This window comes from Melospiza melodia, chromosome 9, assembly GCF_035770615.1.
Source record: "Melospiza melodia melodia isolate bMelMel2 chromosome 9, bMelMel2.pri, whole genome shotgun sequence".
In the NCBI taxonomy this organism is placed as follows: Eukaryota; Metazoa; Chordata; class Aves; order Passeriformes; family Passerellidae; genus Melospiza; species Melospiza melodia.
Genome location: NC_086202.1, coordinates 31,618,178 through 31,631,058, shown reverse-complemented (window position 1 = coordinate 31,631,058; position 12,881 = coordinate 31,618,178). Strand labels below are relative to the sequence as shown.

The following is a 12,881-nucleotide window of genomic DNA, read 5'->3' as shown; positions in this document are numbered from 1 at the left end:
GGACTGAAGAAGATTTCTGAAGTAGTTTGGGAGCTTGTACAAGGGTTAATTAAAAACCTGGGCAAACCTCTGTGTTGTAAGAATGTGAGAGGAGCAGAGCTGGGAGGAATAAGAGGTGACAGGGAAAGGTTATGTAAAATAAGAGCTTGAAAAGAGCAAATCAGGATGGGTAATTAGCAGGGGTTGTAGTACAAGTGGTTTGAAATTCCAAGGAAAAATACCTGATGTAATTGAACACTTCCTTAATTAATCCCTGCCAGCACTTTTCATTAAGGAGTTTGGAGGCTGCAGGAGAGGATGGAGAGATTTCAGGGAGACAGCAAAGATTGGGAATGACATTAGAGAAAGACAAACACCAGGGAAACATCAGGGCCTTCAGCTGATCAAATCACACAGGGTGAGGTTATTCCTGAATAATTCATGGGAGTTTTCTGTGGCATGTTGGGACAGAAGGTTGGATTACTCCAAGAGAAATCCTAGGATCCTCCACAGCACCTGCTCCAGCTGATTGTGGCTGATAGATGTTGTCAGATCTGTTTAATACTGTTAAATTCAATAGTTTCAGGTGCCTTTTTAATACTCTATTTAATTTATATGTAATAGTCCAGGTGGTTTTGTTCAAGAGCAGAGTTTGGTAATTACAATTTCCCTCCACCTCTTTCCTTGGTCTTCTCTGATTTTCTCCAGGCAGGTGTTCCTAAGCAAACCTTACACATTTCCTTGGAATTTTCCTTGGAATTTTGGCCTTCCTGGAGCTAACTGGAGTGAAAGCTCTATTTTTTTTAATACTCTAGTTAATTTATATTTATATGTAATACTCCAGATGGTTTTGGTAATAACAATTCCTCTCTCTGCTTCTTTTCTTGGTCTTCTCTGATCTTCTCCAGGCAGGTGTTGTTCTTAAGCAAACCTTACATATTTCCTTGGAATTTTGGTCTTCCTGGAGCTGACTGGAGGGAAAGCTCTATTTTTTAAAATAATCTATTTCATTTATATTTATATGTAATACTCCAGGTAGTTTTGGTAATAATTTCTCTCTCTGCTCCTTTCCTTGGTCTTCTCTGATCTTCTCCAGGCAGGTGTTGTTCCTAAGCAAACCTTACACACTTCCTTGCAATTTTTGGGCTTCCTGGAGATGACTGGAGGGAAAGCAGAGCTCCCACATCCTTCCTACTTCCTTTCCTCCTGACAAAACCTGCATTTATCATTTGGCACCTCTGAGACCAGGGATTGAACAGCAGTCCAAACACTCCAGGCATGGGACCTTGGACACTTCCAGGGATCCAGGGGCAGCCACAGCTTCTCTGGGAAATCCATTCCAGGGAGCAATTCCTTCCCAAAATCCCATCTAACCCCACCCCCTGGCAGTGGGAGGTTTTATTTTATATTTTACATTTATCCTCAGCCTAATTGAAATGACTCCTTCCCTACTGCCAGAACCTTCTGGGGGAATAATGGGAAAGGAACTCCTGGAAAATGGGATGTCAGGATGGAGCTATCCTTGTGGTAGTGCTGTTAGAAATTTGGGACAGAAACATGTGGGAATAAAGGAATTTATTCCTGCTCCAGCCCTTGGATGCATCCTCTGCATCACTCCATGCTGTATTCTGGAACCTCCCTCATCATTACCAGAGTGCTTGGTGGGATAAATTAATTCCATTCCTCCTGTTCAGTTAAATGTGCTTTTATCATCATTTCATACCTGAAAAAGGAGGCACCAGAAACAGCTGGAAATGGCTGTGTTTCCCTAATTTCCACAATATTCCCTGCAAAACCTAGCCCAGGTGAGAGGAGGGTTAAATAGGAGTGGAAATTTGATGTTCTGTCTGCCAAAAAAAGCCCTGAGGACACAAAGTTGTGGCAGTTCCTTTGCCTGAGGGGAGATAAACAAACAGTTTTTGGGATAAAACAGCCCAAAAGGCAAAGTGAGCTGATGAATTCCAGCTTGGGGTGCAAAGGAATAATAATTTTCAGGTCTGGTGACGCTGCCAGCAGCACTTGGGCTGGGGATGATTCACCTGATGATCCTTGAAAAAACTTGGGAAGGCTTCAATGAGCACATAAAAACCTTGGGAAGATGCTTAAAGAATGCAGGGCCATGTGAATATTGCATTTCATTTGGGAAATAATGCCCCTGCTGGCTGCTCTGATTTCAAGAATTTTTTAATATTCAGGACTTCCCCACCTATCTAATATTAAATATACCAGATTAAATAACATCAACAGTGTTTAGGTTGCTCTTCTGTAAATATTTAATTTAAAACTTTGCATTTCCCCCCTTATTTCACTGCCTTTGCATGTGAAGAAGGAGCTGATGATCTTCAGCCACTGGGTCCATGAGAAGAAATGAAGCAAACCAGCCCAAATTTTGTCCTTTGGCAGGCTGGGGGTGTGATGGAAATGTTGAAAATAAAGAGAATTGAGGCCTGGAGAGGTTCAATAATGAATAATCCCTGTTATTTAGAGATTTAGGGCTGTTCAGCCTGGAGAAGGAAAGGCTCTGGACATGAGTGAACAGGCTGGGACATATCCCAGGTTTTGGGCTGAACTCTGCCTCCCTCTGTTCCCCCCTTTCAATTGGGATATATTTTCATATGTTCCCAGGTAAATAAATAGGAAGAAAAGTGTGGAAGTAGCTCTTTTTGGAAAAGAAGTTCAAAACTGGTTATTGAGTTTTTAAATTTGCTTTAATCAGACGTGTTGATGGAGAGAAGGGTTTGATTCATTTACTGAAATCATTGATTTAGATAATTTCAGTCAGCTTCAATCACAAATTAGGGCTCGACCATTACAAGCATTTCAATTTAAACATTAATGAAAACATCTCCACTTCCATCCAGTTCTCAACCAGGAAATCCTGACACTTTTACCTCAGCTCTTCTCTGTTTCTCCAGCAGCATTTCCTTTGTCTTCAGCCCTTGAACCACAGCAGAAATCTGTCAGAAATCAGAAATTCCCATCAATCTCTTGCGCTTTTGTAAATCTTTAAGTTAAAACTTTGCATTTCCCCCCTTATTTCACTGCCTTTGCATGTGAGGAAGGGAAAAAGGAGCTGATGATCTTCAGCCACTGTGTCCATGAGAAGAAGTGAAGCCAAATGAAGAAATTCCCATCAATCTGTAGCTTCAATGTGTAATTCAAATATTCTGCAGTGCCCGATCCCTTCACCTGGAGAGCTCCTACAGCTGCAGCCCTATAGAAATCACAGGTTTGGGCATCCCTGCCCAAAACTTCTGTGGATTTTAGGATGAGCAGTGATTTTGTTGTGTGTCCAAAGATCAGAGCCCCAGCTATGGCATTTTGCTGGGAAAAAAATTGTAAAAGAGGCAATAAACTTAAATTGTAGCATCACAGCTCTGATTGCAGGATGATGTTTCAGATTATTGAGAAGGGAAACTCCTGTTGCACACACATTTTCTTCCATCATTTTGTTTCTCATTTTCCTTTCTGGCTGTGCCTCCTGCAGTCAGGGAATGGGATATTTTATATTTTACTTCCAGCATAGGCTCTGTGGAGAGGGATGGGCAAGGAAATCTCTGTGTCTGTTCTAATTCCCAGTGGATGTTGAATTTGTGGGACGTATCCCAAAGATATATTTTTCATCTCAGGGCACTCCTAAATAGGTAACTTTGAAATCTTTAAAGGCATCAAATCCCACATAATTCCTCCTGTTTCTTCAGCCTGACAGGGGGTTCCAGCACAACAGGAGATGCTGCTCATGCTGATTATGAGGGTCCTGCTGACATTTAAATCTCTACCCTGATTAGCCTTTAGAAAAGCAGCTGTTTGTCATTAAGACAAGAGAAATGAGAATATAAGGTGTGATTAGTGGTTTAATTAATACACAAGTGCATTGTCTGCACTTCAGCAACTTCCTGGGCTGCATGGACCTTGTGGGGGGCTGGTATGTGAATTTATTAAAATCTGGAGGATATAACATAGAGGTTGTGTGTGTACATATGCATATATATACACACACACATATTATAGATAAAAATATATTATATATATATTATTTGTATATAATTTATATAATATATTCATAATTTAATATTATAAATTATATTATATTATGGTGTATCAATATTATACATTATTATATTTATTATAATATATTATATTAACATATATAATATATAAATATTATATAGTATATATTATTATAAATGTATATGGTTTAATTAATACACAAGTGCATTGTCTGCACTTCAGCAACTTCCTGGGCTGCATGGACCTTGTGAGGGGCTAGTGTGTGAATTTATTAAAATATGTAGGATATAACATAGAGGTTGTGTGTGTACACGTACATATGCATATATATATATATACACATAATATATATACATTATATATATACGTTATATATACACATTATATATTTTTATTTACATATAATATATTATTTATATATCATATTATATATTATTTATTAACATATATATTTTAATTTATTTTTATACATTATATATTTTTCATTATTCTGTTTTATTATTATATTTATTATTAAATTTATTATTATATGATATATTTTATTATACATTATGTATACATTACATATTTTAATATATATGTATATGTACGTGCATATTATAGATAAAATATATAATATATTAATAACTTAATATTATAAATTATATTATTCATTACTTCTATTCATATAATATTATTATATTAATGATATTAAATTAATATTTATAATTTATACATAATATATAATTTTTATATAACATACATATCCTATATGTATATATAATTAATATATATTATATATAATATAGATATGATTTTTATATATTTTATATAAATATATGTAAATAAATATATATAACATACATATCCTATAGGTAGAATATCCTAAATATATAGGATTTTATTAAAATATATAGGATATAATAATGTATTATGGCTGTAAAATGAGAGAGTAGCACCTCTTCACAATTCCTGACAGGGGGGGTCGGGCTGTGCTGCCAGGGAACAGGGACAGGACAAGGGGAAAGGGCCTCAGGCTGGGCCAGGGGAGGCTCAGCTGGGACAGCAGCAGCAATTTCTGCATGCAAAGGGTGCTCAGGCCTTGGCAGGGGCTGCCCAGGGAGCTTTGCAGTGCCCAGCCCTGGAATTGTTTCTTTGATTATAAAACTAAAAATTCTTCTCCAAGAGAAGTTTCAGTGTTGAAAAGCAGAAGAAGCTTTAAGGGCAGTTCTGCCCTGCAAGTCAAGAAGAAATCTTTGAGTTCGCACTTTGAAGGTTTTTCTATCTTGCAAATGCAGTTAGGGATAAAATCTCATTAAGGGAGAGGTTTGGGAGCTGAAGGAGCAGCAAATCAAAGCCCATTCATTTCATGGATTTTATCAGTGAGAGTATTTGTAAATATTTTGCTGAAAGTCTCTCTGCTTTGTGCTGTTTCCTGCAGTTAAATGGGGGCATGGGGATGGAATTTATTGCATTCACTGTCTGAAAGAATAAAAAGAAATTAATACAAGTGTAGAGGTCTTGGGAATAGTTTTAATCAAATTGTTTCTCTAAGGAGAAGCCCTATTATAAACTGTATATACTCAAGCATTTATGGCTAATGCAAATTCTAAGCCACAGCTGAAAAGAAAACTGGGCCTTTTGGGGTTCTGCTCTCTGTGCACTGGTTTTCCCTTTTTTTTAACCATGGAATTTTTCCTTTGGAAGAATAGGATGTGGTGTTTGGTGAGTGACTCAGAAATCTTGGAATTCAGCAGGGATCCAAAAAGTAAAATTGGAAAAGAATGGCTCAAAACCTCCCCAGCTGGGAGGTGTTTCATTATCAGGCTGGTTCATAATCATGGCTTGTGTCTGGAAGTTTCCTTGGGAGCAGGACGAAACCTCAATGGATTTTGCTGGATAATGCACTAAAGGTGTCCCAAAATCACTCAGGCTGTGATGAACTGACCCCAAATCCTTGCTCACCTTTGGCCTCCCTTGATTTCTCCTCCTCTCACAGCTGCTTCCAGGCCATCTTCCCAAAACCCCATTTCATCAGAACCTTCCCAATCCTCTCAGTGCATGCTTCATGTCCAGCACCTGAATTTCCTGGTTTGCAGTGCTCCCCATTCCCAATGACATCGTTTTCCTCTGCAGTTCACAACAGGAATATGGACATTTTTTTGCTAATCACGTTTTCCCCTTGTCTTGTTTTTTTTCCAGCTCTCGTAAATGTGAAACTTTGGGCTATTGATCGGCAATGTTTTCAAACAATAATGATGAGGACTGGCCTCATCAAGCATACTGAGTATATGGAATTTTTGAAAAGGTATGGCACTTGTTTATTTATCCAAAAATCCCATGAAATTGCCGTCCTCTCTTGCCTTTTTTTTTTCTTTTTCTTGTGAATGAAGTATTTGATTTCTTTCCTTCTCATCTCTTTTGGTTTTAATGATGATGATTATTGTTATTATTATTCTGATGATTTTTATTTGCTGTTTGCCCATCCTCCTGAAAGGAGGGGGAGCTTTGCTGTGGGGGAGTTTCATTCCTGTTGTGAGTTATTCATTGGCAAAGAGTCCCAGAGCTGAGGGGTGAGAGACAAGCTTTCATATGAGTCATTCAAAGTGTGTCAGAAAAGACACATTTTTACAAAAAACACCCTTTCAAGGGAAAAATCTGGGGTTTAAGCTGGTTCAGATCCATTGGGGGTGTGTTCTTGTGCTTCTGGAAGTAAAATGGGAGCTTTTAGGAAAGCAGAGCTTTAGGTTGCTGTAAAATGCAGGTTGGATGAGTAACATAAACATAAAGACAGAAAAACAAATTTATCACTCATTCAACTTGATTTTCCCAAAGGTTCCTTCAGAGATTTAAGCTGGATAGGATCAATAATGAATAATCCTGATTATTTGGTGAGCTGGGGGTGTTCACCTGGAGAGGAAAAGGCTCCAGGGAGAGCTCAGGGCCTAAAGGGGCTCCAGGAGAGCTGGAGAGGGACTGGGGACAAGGGATGGAGGGACAGGACACAGGGAATGGCTTCAAAATGACAGAATGGAAATTTAGATGGGATATTGGGAATTAGGAATTGTTCCCTGGCAGGGTGGGCAGGCCCTGGCACAGGGTGCCCAGAGCAGCTGTGGCTGCCCCTGGATCCCTGGCAGTGCCCAAGGCCAGGCTGGACTTTGGGGCTGGGAGCAGCCTGGGACAGTGGAAGGTGTCCCTGCCCATGGCAAGGAGGTGAACAATTTCAAGTTCTTTCCAATGCAAACCATCTCATGATTCTATGAAAAATTACTATATTTTTCCATATATTTTTTTACATATATTTTACAGGGGGTGGCACTGGATGGGCCTTAAGGTCCTTTCCCACCCAAACCATTCCATGGTTTCATGAAATCCAGTGCCACAGTGTAAGAAACAGACAGTTCCTTACAGAAAGACAGTGTTCCATGTCACCAGAATGATCCCAAAGGGAAGGAAATGTCAGGAATTGTAGGGAAGGGGAGGCCCAGGCTAATGTGAGGCTTTCAGCCATCCCAGTGCTACTCAGACATTACTAAGCTGTTACTACACCAGGCTTGTCCCAGTTAGTATTGGAGAAGAAAGGGACTCAGGGAGATGATAACAACAGTAATATTATTAATATTAAATGTTAATAATGCCATCATTAATAAAATTATTTAATTACATAATTATTAAATTACATAATTTTAGATAATTATATTTTTACAATTCTCTAATTATTAAATTATATAAATTTATAATTAGATTGTAAAATTATTAATAGAATTATTAGTTTATACAGTTAGATATTATTTAAAATGTATATTATATACCATGTATTATAATTTCATAGATATATATAATATATATATATACACGTATATATTATATGTGTATATATACATATATATGTGTATATAATACATATATATATATAAAAATTACACATATATATGTATATATATGTGTGTGTATATATTTATTTATTTATTTATTTATTTATTTATATACATATAAAAAAATCTATGTGATTCATAGGATCTTTTAAGTTGGAAAATCCCTCTATGACCATTGAGTCCAGCCATTCTTTCAGCACTGCCAAGGCCACCACTGACCATGTCCCCAAGTGCCACATCCACGTGGCTTTAAATCCCTGCAGTGATGGGGACTGGGCAGCTGTGACCCCCCGCTTTCCAGGAGGAATTTTCCCCAGAATCCCATCTAAACCTCCCCTGGGCCAGGCTGAGGCTGTTCCTCTTGCCCTTGTTCCCTGGGAGCAGGGGGTGAGCACAGTGATCTCCAGAGGACCCAGGAAGGTGATCCCATGGGATTGATGCTCTGGGATGGGGGTGGCCGTAGAACAGGGAATTAATGCAAGTGGGATTTGATCTGGGAGCAGAGTCCTGCCCAAGACACTCCTTGGCTGATCCCAGCCTCTCCTCGTGGGCTGGAATTCCACTGGGATGGAAATACTCTTGGGAAAAGAATGAAACTCAGGTACTTGGTGAGGTGAGGGATTCCCCGGAGAAGGCCAGGAGCTCCACGGGGATGTCCCACAGGTGGAAAAGCATGGCTGAACTTTTTCCAGGTATCTCTGCTCATAATTATCAACGACCCAGCTCAGGAGAGGAAACAGAACCTGCTGCTGTGGTTTAGGGGTTTAAATCCCATCCATGCCAGCATTAAAAAGCTTTTCAACAAACCTAGGAATGGGTGTGGGATCAGCTCTGGGGTGGGAGCCGCTGGAGCAGGCGCCATGCTCACATTAAGCTTTGAAGCTCTGAGCTTTAATAGAGATTTTCCAGAAGGTTGTCAAGATTAATTTGGATTCATTTCCTGCAGAGCCTGCCCAGCTTTAATTTTAAAGCAAATGATGTGAGGAGGAAATCAAGGAGTGTTTCCTCACTCCGTGGCTATGCTGCTTGAACACAACCTGTGGCTCATTAGAAAGGCCTAAGGCAATGAAATAAATATTTATTTTATGAAATATTACAGTTCCAATTTAGGAAAAGTATTTCTTCCATTTGGAGAAGCTGTAAGAAGGTCCTTAAAAAATTACTTCCCATTGGGTCTTCCACTTGTGCTCTGGGCATCTTTAGCTGTCTCAAGCTCAGTTTCAATCCCATATGGAACATGAAATACTCATTTTTAGATCCTATTTGCTACATTAAGTGTTCATTTTAAAATCTCATTTGCTACACTAAATGCTCATTTTTAAAGACGCTTTCCTTCAAAATGTTTCTAATGAACACCAGGATAAATCCTGAATAGAAGGAGCTTGTTGATTGTTGACTTTATTCTTTGCTTTTGGGGGATTTGGGAATATTTTTCTTTTTTTTGTATTAATGCATGAATGCAAAAACTCTTGTTAAGAAATAAATTGAATAAAACATAAAGGTTTGAATGGTGGCTGCCCACAGAAAATAAGTGGGGTCAGAGAGGATTTTTTCCTGCTGATATTAATCTAAAAAGTCCCTCTCTAATTGTGCCATTATCACAATAACAGAATTATCACTTCTCCAACAACAGATTTTCACATGGGAGCAAAGCACAGCAGAAATTAAACTTCTGGGGGTGAAGTGAGGCTGTTCATTTGGTTATTTTGTTTTAATCTTATTTATCCTGCTGAAAATAAGTACAGCTGGATTTCCAGGGCTCTCTGGGAATATCACCCCGATGGCATTGTGGATTTGTTTGAGTTTTCCCCAGCAGGAACATCCCACTGGCACGGGGCAGCTGCTGCTCCTTAGGGCCACCCTTAGGTGTCAATCCTTTGTTCTGAAAGCCAGGAGAAAACCATAAAACCAGGAAAATCCATTTCCTGGCTGAGAAATCCAGGAGTGCCTTCCCAACCTGTCCTGGGCTGGAGTGCTGAATCCCACCTTGCTCCAAGGAGTTGTGCACTAAGAAAAGTTGGAATAACTCCCCTGACTGATCTATAGCAACTCTTCTGGAGCAAGCAGCGAGTGAATGTCCTTTTTCTGAGGAATATAATTTTTCTGAGGAACCAATCCATGCCTCCCTTCCCAAAATCAGCAGATGATCCTTGATGGAATCGAAAGCACTGCCCTAATTCCATGGCAGTGCCTGCTCTAAGGAGGAGCTGGAAAAGCCAGCTGGTTTTTGATCCCTGTGGATGGTTTGAAAGACAGGTGTCTGCTGAGGAAGGCAGGAGCCTCCCTTGAAATGGAAAATGCAAACCCCTCTCCCTCCCAATCATTATAATTTTGAAATTAAGGGGCTCTTAGGCAAAGATATGGGAGTAGGAATAACAGTTCTTCACTAGGAAAATTAAAATACAGATGCAATAGTACAAAAAGATAAACAGAGCCAGACCATGCCCTGCCCCCTGTGTGCCAGGGAGGTGTCCCAGCCCCATCCATGGGGGCTCAGCCCTCCTGCAGTGCCAGCTGTGGTTCTGCTGCAGCAGGGATCCTGCACAAGGGGGGAGTTTTCCTCTGCAGCTCCAGGGCTGCTGCAGATGGACCTGGGCTCCCTCTGGCCATGCAGGGCAGCAGAAAGCTGCTCCTCTGGCAGTGCAGGGGGCAAAGGCTGCTGTGGGGTCCCAAAGCTCAGATTGGATCCAGGTAGGAATGCTTGGCTCCTCCCCTGGGCGGAGCATCTCCCCATGGGATGGTGGGATTGGATCAGCCATGCAGGGACACTCACTGGCCATGGACAGGAGATAATTAATAATTAATGGCCCATGAACAGCAGATAATTAATAATTAATGGCCCATGAACAGCAGAGGTCTCCTGGAAGGAGGATGGGTTGTGGGAGAGATGAAGAAAACTGCTCCACCTGGTTTTAACATCAGGCCCATGAACAGAAGATATCCCCCTGGAGTTTTGAGGGATGAGTCATGGAAAAGATAAAGAACAGTCCCCCACCTGGTAATAGAATAAATACTTTTGGTTACATCTTGTGTTGCAACTTAGGACAACTTGCAAGATGAATCAGAGCAGTGACTCCCTTGGAAACTCAGATTTTTGGTAGCTCAATATGTGACTAAATCAATGTTAGGTCAAGGTAGATCACAGAGCAACCAGCAGTGAAAAGTGAAATGTAATTTTGTGTTGTGGGTTTAGTAACTCCTGATGGTACTGGGGAATTTTGTTGAATTAATCTCTAGTTTTCAGCCCAAATTGTGCTTTTTGTCTGTAATTGAATATATTTATCCTTATGCAAATGCAGTGAGGTCACAGCTGTGCTAAATGCCTCTGTACTTCTCACTGCAATATTCACTGTTCCAGGCTTACAATGATTTCTTTCTCAAGCCAGTCTTAAAAATCATTCCATTTAATTAAAATCAGAATATTGCAGTTAAGGAAACAACTATTTGTTAAATTAATTTGCCCAGGGAATAAAAGTTGGGGGAGAAAACCAACCTGTGGCAAGAATTTCCTGCTAAACATAATAAGATCAGAATGCCTTGAAAGAGTAAATATTGCAATTTTTTCTTTCCCAAAAAAGGCTTCATAAATGAAAGAAGCTTCCTTCAGTTAAAAGAGGCTGTGGATTTTGGTCTGTGGTGTAAATTCCAGTTCCTCCAAGGCCCTGGAAGCAGTCAGGAGAGGGTGAGGGATGTTTGATGTCACTTTGGAGGCAGGGTCGAGCTTTAGGGGTGGATACTGGGGGGGAAATCTCCTTACACAGACAGCCTTGAATCCCAGGAAGGAAAAAATTCCTTGGGCAGGCAGGGAAGGGATTCCAGGGAGGCTGGATGTGAGAAGCTGCAGAGGGTGGGCACCCCCACAGGAGCTCTCAGGACATCCTTGCACCTCTTGGGGTCATCCATAAAGTGTGAGCCCAGCCTTTGGGGGATTTCAATCCCCTGCATGGAAAAGCAGCTCTGGAAACAGCCCCACCTCTCGTCTGCCTGTGCTGGTGTGTTTGGTTTTTAAGAGGTGGTTTGAAATCCAGGCTGTGCTGGGGACATTGAGGGCACGGCCAGGGAAGCAGCTGAGCGGGAGGAGTTGGATTTGCTGTTCCACGGTGCACGGGCAGGCGCTGGAGCAGAACTGAAAGGATGCTCCATGGGATCAAACTGTCCATTCCTGCTGCCCTTTAACAGGAAAAATTGTCTGTCTTGTCTTCTGGAGAAGGCCAGGCTCAGGTTTTTCTTGAAATGCTTTTTGTGTTGAATTTTTCTGATAGCCGCAGTTTAGTCTCTGTAACTCCTTGTGAATGCTGGGAATGGGCAGGAGGGGGCTGGGGCAGGTACTGCTCACTGAGAGAGGTTAAATATTGACAATTCACATGTTAAACTAAGGAAATCCTTATTGGAGGCAATGCACCACAGGGAAAAGGGAGGAGAAAGGAAAAGGAGGCAGAAGGGTCAGGTTCCTGTTGATTCAGGGCATGATGAAAGGGGAGGATTAATTCGTTCAGTTCTGGTGTCAGCTGGGTTTGAAATGTTGGTTAATACACATTGCAATAAGTCAATATCTCATTTTAATATTGCTAATTCATAGAATTAAAGAATGGGTTGAGTTGGAAGGGACATTGAAGATCAACACATCCCCCCCCTGCCATGGGCAGGGACACCTTCCGCTATTGGAGTTTTTGGTTTTCTGTTTTTATTTTTTCCTTTCATTCACCTCAGAGTTTACTTGATGAGATAAACTCTAATTTACTGACAAGGTTGCAGTGCTCTGTGAGATCCTGTCTTTACATTTCCAAGGAGAACAAAACCACAATGTCCTTTTCCCCTTTTTGATTCTGTCAGTGAGGAAAAAACACCCTCAGAGACCCACTTGTGATCTCCAGAGGCACAAGGCCTGGTTTGGGTTGAACTTGCTGCCTTCTATTTATAGATTATTCTATTGTTGTGCTTCTACTGAGAATTTGAAAAGATGATGCCAGGAATTAAATCTTGGACTTTTTCCTCTGGTTTTTATCTTTTAAAAATAATGGTGTTTATTTTTAC

At 40.4% G+C, this 12,881-nt stretch overlaps 1 protein-coding gene across 2 annotated transcripts in view; it reads left to right on the top strand.

The window, feature by feature from the left end:
* PRKG1 (protein kinase cGMP-dependent 1) overlaps positions 1–12,881 on the top strand; it is a 389,824-nt gene that overhangs the window by 241,096 nt on the left and 135,847 nt on the right. For both annotated transcript variants that reach the window (XM_063164082.1, XM_063164081.1), the window contains exon 4: positions 6,172–6,277. In XM_063164082.1, the coding sequence (XP_063020152.1) occupies positions 6,172–6,277 (106 nt within the window). The remainder of the gene's footprint in view (positions 1–6,171; positions 6,278–12,881) is intronic.